This window comes from Physella acuta, unplaced genomic scaffold, assembly GCF_028476545.2.
Source record: "Physella acuta isolate Inbredline_101_S28 unplaced genomic scaffold, ASM2847654v3 ptg000503l, whole genome shotgun sequence".
Taxonomy (NCBI): Eukaryota; Metazoa; Mollusca; class Gastropoda; family Physidae; genus Physella; species Physella acuta.
In genome coordinates, this window is record NW_026732022.1 from 117620 (window position 1) to 128440 (window position 10821).

General features: G+C 32.1%; 1 protein-coding gene across 1 annotated transcript; it reads left to right on the forward strand.

Annotated features, from left to right (window-relative positions):
• Nucleotides 1-366: 366 nt before the first annotated feature.
• LOC131944695 (uncharacterized) lies at nt 367-4947 on the forward strand. The gene is made up of 5 exons (XM_059305487.1): nt 367-414; nt 2324-2426; nt 2850-2970; nt 4365-4487; nt 4742-4947. The coding sequence occupies exons 2-5, from the start codon at nt 2328-2330 to the stop codon at nt 4945-4947; spliced, it is 549 nt and encodes a 182-aa protein (XP_059161470.1). The 5' UTR covers nt 367-414; nt 2324-2327.
• The last annotated feature ends 5874 nt before the right edge of the window (nt 4948-10821 follow it).

Here is a 10821-nt window from a genome sequence, read left to right on the forward strand (position 1 = left end):
AAAACAAGTCTATGTATTTTTTAATTTAATTAGACATTTAATCAGTCATTAAAATTAATTAAACTGTTTCCACACAATGAGAGATACCAAAATTAAATCGCTTGATAGATTACTATATTCACTAAAAAAAAGAGAGATTGCTACATAGACTGCTAGACGCTACAAGCATATTGTGCTGTGCTATTACACATTTCTATAGAGCTGTGCTAATACATACACTCATATAGATCTGTCATAGGCAGTATTTAAAGATCAGTTAACTTCATTTACGTAGCCCCATTCCAACATACAGTTCTTAAAATCAATATCTTACTGAGTCACGACTCATTTGTTACGTACCTGTTGTAACGTTTTTGTTCTTCTTAGCTAATATCGATTTTCTAGTGTAAGAATTGTTCATTTTTCTCAACACAGGTAAATAAAAATATATAGAATTAATGTTGTCATTTTTATGTATTGTTACTCTGTTGTTTTCACGGGAATGTAAAGTAGTTTTTTCTTTAGTTTGTCCTTTTTATTATTTAAGGAGTAATCTCTCTTTCAACATTACATTCATAAATGTATTAATCAAGGTACTATTTTAAGCGATAGTAGATGGACACATTGGTATTTTAAAACTATTTGCATTTATATATAAAAGGCAGACCATCTTGTCCTGGCACTGGTTTGTTTTTAGAAGCAAGTGTGTTAATGACATGAGACTTCTTCTCTCATTTAGGGTGAATGTCGAAATTATCTGTATTGCAATTATTACAAAAAAGTGTAACATTTGATATTAATATTTATATTCTTGAATTCTGTAAAAATTAAAAATGTACATTAGCAAATGCGAAATTTAAGTCTAGAGTGTAACTAAGGTCCATATTCACGACTGCAGAGTGTCCCTGCGTCCAACCAGCTCTGATGGGTACTTGACTCACGTTGGTCAAAGTAAAGGCAGCTGGTCGTAGTGCAGACATTATTTCTTAATTTGCCGAGGTTAAGAAATATAAGCTCTACTTCTTCCATCCTACGAATCATTAGGCCTGAAAAGGGAACTTTACTTTTATAATGGAATTGCGTTAATAAACATTTTTTTAGTTATCACTTTCTTAGTTTTCGGGTATTCTTTATATATAATTATGTTAAATATAATTTTATTTAAGAAAATTCATAAAGTCAACTAATTAACTGGCAAAAACCACACTGTTTAATAATAAATGAATAGAATATCAGTTATTGTATATGTAATGGTTAAAAGTCTCAATTGGTTTTAAATGCAGTTAAAACATTTTTAAAAAACGAAACAATTAGAAATGTCTAATTATTGTGTGTTTTTTTAAATTTAATTCTTCTTTTATATCAAAAATCCAAAACTAGAAGATAAAATTGTGGTGTCTATGAATATTTAAACTTCTACATTTTTCTACTGTTTATAAGTTCTTGATATTTATGTTTGATTTGTAAAGTAGTAAAGACATAGTAAATATGAAATGGGTCGTCCATAAATGACACTCGAAGGGGAAGGGGGGTCCGTAAATTTGTGACAGTGTGTAATCGGGGGGGGGGGGGGGATTCAGATGGTGTGATGTCACACTTTTTCATTATAAAAAACAAAGTTAGAAATCAAGTTTTAGCAGTTATTTTGCGTTTTAGAAAACGGTTTTAATAAATTGTAATAGGAATTGATGAAAATACTATATGTTGATATAATTCAGACAAGATTTCGGAAAAATAATTGTGTTTTAAAGAAAAACTCAACTGCAAATTTGAGGGGGGGGGGGGTCATAGGCTAAGGTGTGACGTCATTTTAGGGGGCGGACTGGCTTTTTGTGATGATGTGTTACTAAGGGGAGTTGGGAGGTAAAAATCGTCAAACAAAGCGTGGCGTCCATTATGGATGACTCCTAACCTATTATTCTTAGCTTTTCTAACCCAATCGTACCTCATACAGTTAAAAATAAAACTCGATATTAAATCTTTAATAATAAGAAACTTTTTAGGGTGTGATAAAGTAGACTGCTTTTTTTTTTTAAGAAGATATTTCAATTTCTTGAATATCGTATTTACAAAAGTAAACTACGTCCGGTTGATAAAAAAAAGTCTACTGGAGTGATGTGTTGTGTTTACAGCATTTCTATTTTGTTTTGAGTATTGAGTTGCGATCGAAATTTAATATTTCATTATACGTTATATGTAAACTATTTGTCTTCCCTTATATTTCAAAAATGTGCCTTTTACTTACCTTAAGATAATTCTAAAATAATTTTTTTTAAATCTAGAAAAATAAAGCCATGTGTATGCTTTTAGATCAAGCAATTTTTAACTTAGCTTTCCTTTTTAGTTAGATGAGGCCTAAAATCCAACTTAGGGTTGTGAGAGATCAAATAGAATATTTAGAGGACTATCTACACAAAACTGAGCCAGCTGTTGGAATTTTAAAGGATGTATGTGTTTCATTCTTTAGTTGGATTTTTAGTTTCTATTTAAATACGAATTCAAAAAGAACATCATTTTATTTTATAATTTAATATTCTTTTTTTTCGCGTGTTAAAATAATCAATATCATAAAAAACCACATTTACCACATCACATTTACTACATTAAATAAATAATTTAGGAAAACGTTTAGAACACGTTTTAGACAGACCTGAAAAAAAATATATTAAGCAATATTACACGCAGATAAGTAATACAAACAAGAATGTCATAGGTGTAAACTTATAACTCATTATTAATTACACATAACAACACCATTCTTTTCAATGCTATACACAAACATCAGTATATTTACTCTTGCACGCACGTTGTCGTAGACATCTAGAAGTTTACCTTAGAAAAAAAATATCACACTGTTTCCTCCATACCAGGCGATATCACAAAGCAAAGCGTGGCTAGAAGATGAGAACTTTCCAACAAGTTACACAGAAATATCTCATCAACTTGAAATGGCTACGTCAGTTGTTTTGGAGCATAAGTCAAATATTTTAAGTAAGTGGTTAGACGACCAAGGTTCCCTTTAAATATTTATTATTTAGATGCAGTACGGTTAGAAGTTCGTAATTATTTATCGAATCAATTTAATGAATATTCTTAGAATTGTCCTTACATTTATGATGTAAAATTGGGAGAACGAAGAATCTTTTTAGAGATCGACGTTTGCAAACGCTTTGGAAGGGATGGGATGTTGTTTTCTCTTCGTCTCTGTATCAGTGTATATTTCTCAGTGTATGTCTCAATGTATGTCTCAGTGTAAGTCTAAGTGTCAATGCCAATGTCAATGTCAATGTCTATGCCTGTGCATGTGCCTGTGCTGTGCCCGTGCCAGTGCCCAAGCCCATGTCCATGTCCATGTCCATGTCCATGCCCATGCCCATGCCCATGCCCATGTCCATGTCCCTGTCCGTGTCCGTGTCCGTGTCTGTGCCTGTCTGTGTCTGTGTCTGTGGCTATGGCTATGGCTATGGCTATGGCTATGGCTATGGCTATGGCTATGGCTATGGCTATGGCTATGGCTATGGCTATGGCTATGGCTATGGCTATGGCTATGGCTATGGCTATGGCTATGGCTATGGCTATGGCTATGGCTATGGCTATGGCTATGGCTATGGCTATGGCTATGGCTATGGCTATGGCTATGGCTATGGCTATGGCTATGGCTATGGCTATGGCTATGGCTATGGCTATGGCTATGGCTATGGCTATGGCTATGGCTATGGCTATGGCTATGGCTATGGCTATGGCTATGGCTATGGCTATGGCTATGGCTATGGCTATGGCTATGGCTATGGCTATGGCTATGGCTATGGCTATGGCTATGGCTATGGCTATGGCTATGGCTATGGCTATGGCTATGGCTATGGCTATGGCTATGGCTATGGCTATGGCTATGGCTATGGCTATGGCTATGGCTATGGCTATGGCTATGGCTATGGCTATGGCTATGGCTATGGCTATGGCTATGGCTATGGCTATGGCTATGGCTATGGCTATGGCTATGGCTATGGCTATGGCTATGGCTATGGATATGGCTATGGCTATGGCTATGGCTATGGCTTTGCCTATGCCTATGCCCATGCCTATGCCTATGCCTATGCCTATGCCTGTGCCTGTGCCTACGTCTACGTCTACGTCTACGTCTTTGTCTAAGTCTACGTCTACGTCCACGTCCACGTCCACAAGCAAGTTCACGTCCACTTACACGTCTACGTCTACCACCACGGCTACGGTTATGTCATATCTGTGTCACGTCAGTCCATCATGTGCAAACATAAATAAAATGCTAATACCTGAGGTAATCATATTTGATAATGACAATCTATCTTAAATACAAGTATTGACCTATTAATTTTGTATCTTACTATTTTAAAATTTGATCAAACTAGGCCATGAAAGGGAAGAGACATATGACGAACAAAGCAAATCAACAACCAAGGCAGAAACACAGGGCACTGAGAAACACTTTCCTTCAATGAACGAGTTCGAAAAACAAGTTCAACAAAGCACAGGTACATTTTTAATATATATATATATATATATATATATATATATATATATATATATATATATATATATATAAATATATATATATATATATATATATATTATATATATATATATATATATATATATATATATATATATATATATATATATATATATATATATATATATATATATATATATATATATATAAAACATAAATTGATACTGTATCCTTCTGCTAGAATATGCTAAACTAAAGAAATTTTACAAATTGCAGCTGATTTAAGTGACAAACTAGAGCAGAGAGTAGAACGTCTTGAAACAACGCTAACTTTTCTAAAAGTTGGAATAAAAAAAACTGAAGATGATGTGACCGAAATAAAACAATGGAGCGAAACGTATACAACAGAACAAATTGAAATAAGGAAACAAATAGAACACTTGGCTATAAAACAAAAACATGCAATGCATAAAGCAAATTAACGAACAGAAAAGTATAACGGATAAAATGAACGAAGAATTAAAACAATTAAATGAAATAAAACAATGGAGAAAAACACTTATATCAGAACATAACACTCTGGCGAGAAAACTTGAAGAATTGTCTCAGCAAGAAACAGATAATAAAGAAAAGATTATAGAGCAAATAAAAGAATCCAAAACCAGAATAAATGAGTTGAATAAAGAAATTAAGACACTAAAAGAAAAACAACCAAACGCAAGCCAAGCACACGAAAGCACGAATAACGAGATGAAAAATGTTGACATAATATTGAAAAAAATAAATGAAGAATTAAAAACTCACACAAAAAGCATAGAGAAATTAAATCAAGATATTAAACATCATCACAGCGTCATTTCTCACTTGAGGGAAGAAGGAAACAAAAACGAAAATACGAAAACTGAAGTAGAAAAGTTAATTTCAATGGTTTGTACCTATTTTGATTTTTTTTAACATATTGTATGCTATTTTATTAAATTAGTTTTGTTGCTTGTATTACATTACTTAATAGCAACACATTTTAATAACTACAAACCTAATCACATGGATTTTGTTTTTATTTCATTTGGTAATAAAGCGGGAGTGATCTCTCCCAAACTTTATCGAATATTCTTATATAACACTCTTGGGGATGGCAACTCTGGAATAGACTTGATCGAACAGGAAGTTTTCACCAAGAAAACATAGCATTAATGCAAGCATCATATGAAGTTGCATTAGAAATTGCCAAGCAATAAAACACCTGACGCAATAGGAGAAAATCTCATTAAACCCTGCATGTTGAGGATGGTGAAATTAAATCTTGGGGATTTCAGTGCAGTAAAGATGCAACAAATATCTATGTCTAATAATACAATTCAGCGGCATTTTGCAGACATGTCCATAGATGTTGAAAAACAAATTTTGAATGAAATTTTACCATTGTTTGATTTTCTTTTTGATGAATCAACATACGTGAGTTCATGTTACAAGTTGTTTGTCTTTGTGAAGTATACACATTTGGATGATAGCAAAGAAGAGTTGATATTGTGACGTGGCTTCGATGTTCATAACGAACGCGTGTAGGCACGGAGAGTTTAAAGTGACATTGGCCTCCCCGAAAAAGTGTGTGAACTGTAGCGTGTTAGCAGTGTGTAGTGAAACCTGAGCGTAGCATGTTGGCAGTGTTTTCTGTTTCAATGTTCACTGTGTTTCTCTGTAGTAGTTGGGAAATTATAATTGGCTGTTACAATTGAAATGTGTGGATTCCAAAATAAAATGGAAAGCTGAGTGTAACAATATTTTGTGAATAATTCATGGAGAAAATGTATACGTTTTTTTTAAACTGGATGATTACAATGGGAAAACAACTGTGAGGTTTGTACGGATAGTGCGTCTTGTTTGGGTCAAAATCAGGCTTTCAATAAATAAAGTAAAATATTTAGTTCCCTAACTAAGGGGGATTCACTGGTATGCCCTGGTCAGCAATACTTTTCCGACTCCATTGCTAATAAAAGTCGTAAATTATACTAATATCTGGAGCCATTTACATCAGTCTGTTTAAAGGACTGTTTAAAGACATTCATCACGAGGTTCTACACTATATTACGCTTGTTGTCAAAAGGGTGTGAATCGTGTTTGAATTAAAAGATGATATCAAGTTGTTCTTGGATGGGCAAGGGAAACAAGACGTTTTGATGTATTTCAACTACAAAGAGTGTGTGGGGATATTTGCATATTTATCAGATTTGAACAGCAACATAAGCTTAATCTGAAAATGAACGAATATGACCTCTTTTCATGATACTCTCTTGGAAGTTTTATCAAAGATGCAAAATTGTTGAAGAAAAAAAAAATGTTGGAACTATTGCCATGTTTGAGAAACACTACAGTGTGGAAGATAAATCTGATTGTGAGATAAATACAAATTTGATAGAGCATCCTGGGCATCTTGAATCTCATGAAAAACCAACTGCGGCTTTATATTCCCTTAGCTGAAAGAAAAAGAATCTGCATTGACACGTTACCAACCCTTTGTTTCCCTGGATGTTGCCAGCATTCCCGATAAATTACAAAATGAATTCTAAAATTTGCGGAATCATTCCGCGTCACGTATCGTTTTAAATTTAAAAAAAACTGCTCAAACAATTTTGATGTGGTATGAATCGTTCATATCCAAACGTGAAATAGATTGCCTTTTGTGTTTTATTTCCTTTTTGTGTCTACATAATTTTAAGAGAATATATTTTCAACACTTCTCCAATTAAAAACACAATAAATCAATTAATTAAATGCTGAAAATGACAGTAGGTTGGCGTTAACAAAAACTCAAATGCGAATGTAGAGGCATTTTATTTCACCCATCGCATTAAAACAGTTGTCAAAAATAATTGATATTGAAAGTCTACTAGAAAATCGTATTTTAATGCTTATCAATTTCCTCACTAATTTTGACTTTTTAATTTTATGGGGTCGCCTTTTTATAAAAGGGAGTCGCCACTAGAAAATGTTGGCAAATACTTCTCTATGCTCTGTAAACGAGAAAGTAATAATGTTAGGTCAACTAGATTTTATTATTCTACTTGTGGAATAGCGTCACGGACAAGATCTTAAACCAAAGATTGATGCCCCGTTGAAAATTTATATCAAAAGTTTAATTTAAACTTGGCCAGTAGACAGATGAACAAACAAAAGGTAACATATTTAGTACCTATAGCGACTTTTCCCTTTGAGAGTCTTCAAAGTCCCTGTATCTTCCGACAAGCACTTAACAGGAATATTGTTTGAGACCAATATAAACATATTAACAAAGCTGCTTTTGTTCTTTGGTAGACCCAATTTTGCAACATTAAAAAATAAAAAAAATTATTATTTTTTTCAAGTTCATTGTTTTTGTAAATTCGTAGAATTCAATTTAAAAAAAAATAGTTATACAATTTTTTAAATGATGAGGTGCCATTTCTTTAATTTTAGCATTCTACCCTGGAAAATGATGTTTTGAAATTGTCAAATGATGTATATTTAATTAGTAAGTATGTTATGATTAGCAAAAAAACAGAATTGTATCGATCGCTTCTAACAATGTCCGATTTGAAAAAGAAAATCTTCTTTAAAAAACAGTTCGGTATATAAAGTATTAAATAGGGCTATCCGGAGTAAAATAAGTTGAAAACGAAACAAAATATTAAATAATATAGTAATTGATTATACCTAAAATATTTTGCAAAACTGCAACGCTGTTCCATATAGGGTTAAATAATAAACATACACACAATAGTGAACAGATAAACAGAAAATTGTGCAAATGCATATGATCAAACTCTAACATGTACTTTCCAACAGAGACCCGTGTATGTCAGCCTTACATCTGTCAAATTTACCTGGCTAACAACACACCAGTGACTACTGGATCAATTCTTTCAACATTCCTTAGCGTGTGGGAACCTAACGGCAGCCATTTTAATAAAACCACAGGAAAACTTGCAGCACCAGATGATGGTTTTTATCTTGTAATAGTAACGCTGCAGGAATATGAGGCTAAACTGATTCAAATCTGTGTGTACACGGGTGATACATGTGTTAAGAGCATCCTTGTTAACTCAGCCAACACATTTGCAGCTGGATCAGCTCTTGTTTACTTGAGGAAAGGCCAGGCACTTTATTTTAAAGTGGGCCTGGCTGATGATGGAGCCAAGCTACAAGCAGGAAGTGGATTTACTATAATTAGATTGTAAATTTAAAAATGCTTATGAAATAAGTAGTCTGACGCTTATTTAACGCGGCATCATTTTCGATTGTTTTTGATCATCCAATGTGTCCATATTGTGTGCATGTGCACACCGTTTCAATAAGTAGGTTTCACTGTTTGTGGCAGTACTATTATAGAGAAATATGTGAACACACTGAATTATAATCTACCCTTAATTTTTTTAAAGCAAATAGTTTGACTTCTTTTTCGTTTTCTTTTTAAAATACATACAATTAAACATATACAGTGTTTGTTTTTGAGTGTTCAAACATAATTTAATGTTAAGACATTTTAAAGTAGCCATGTGCTTCGCATGCCATTGTTAAATTAACATATACATCATAAAATATTATGTCTAGTCAAGTTAGTACGTTAATGTAACATAATATGCTTGTCGCATATAGTTTGCAGCACCACTTTCTGTCATAGTTTAATCATGTCAAGATTTAAAGATGTATGTGTGAACTTGAACATGTCTATGATACAGATGTTTTCTACTCCGCATAGTCACGTGCATGTAACAGATGTGCTCGTTATGAAGAGCTTTAGGATCCCACACTTTTCGGTTACAAATTGAACTTTTGATCAGGTACGTGGATGCTACGGTCTAAATTTTATCGAACACTAGTAATATTTGTATCATCACACGATGGTTTTTATCTTGTCCGTGCGACAAATGATAAAAACGCCGATAAATTCATTGGAGTTGGTGTGTGGTCTTGCGACAGTTATTGTACGTCTATAAAAGTTAAGTGTGTCTATACTAGCGCTGCTGGGTCATTGGTTATTGACATGAAGAAAGGTCAAGAACTTTAAATTTTTTTACGCAGACCAAGACCCAAGGTTACCCTGCTAAATTAGTTTTATTATCGTTAGGTTATAGAAGTACATCACAAACCATGGTGGATGGTGAACTCACAAAACAACAAAACTTGTAATCACAAACTTGCGAAATTTAAAAAAAAAACGATATTTTACAGAAATCTCCCCTGGAGTGTTCTAACCCGGTGTAAATCCGCTATAGACTTTTACTTTTATAATTCGAATCGCGCCCTGCCGGGGCGCCATCCCTGCGAATATGACATTTTATTTTCGCCGATACCTCCCCAGGAGTATTCTCAACAACTTCCAAAAGTTTCATGGGGATCGGATGGAAGATGTGGGTAATGAGTAAAAGACAAACAGACACACACACACATACATACATTGCTTTATATATATATTTATATATATATTTATATTATATATATATATATATATATATATATATATATATATATATATATATATATATATATATATATATATTCACCTAATCCTAATTATAGATCACAATATTTGAATTAAAAATGTTAATGGCTCTTTGAAAGCTGGGAAATTATGTAAATGGTAACTTTCGTCTCAAAATTTTGCCGACCCCTGTCATAGACCCATTAGATAGCGTCGTTTAATTTGTTTGTGTTTGGTATAGTATTAATCTTAAAATTAAAATGAAAATATCAAATAAAACAGACAAAAATGATTTATATTTGTTGAAAGTCTCAGCTAAAGTATACAGATCGGAAAAACTTCAATGATTGTAAACATTTGGCTGTAGATTTGATTTTCACTACAGCTGAGCTTTTTGATTTTGCGATGTAAGGCTCTGTGCTAACATACATATAGACACACACACACACATATACATATATATATATATATATATATATATATATATATATATATATATATATATATATATATATATATATATAAGTATATATATATATATATATATATATATATATATATATATATATATATATATATATATATATATATATATATATATATATATATATATATATATATATATATATATATATATATATATATTTTTATATATATATATATATATATATATATATATATATATATATATATATATATATATATAAATGTTAATATTAATATATATATATTAATACGTATATACTTGATAGCTAAATAGATGTTTTAATTATTATATGTGTTAATGTATGTTAATTTACAGACACAATGTTACTGAATACAAACAAAAAAAAATGATTTTAACACAGAAAAAGTTTTTTTTAAAATTAAAGGCAGTTGTAATCAAAATGACAACAGT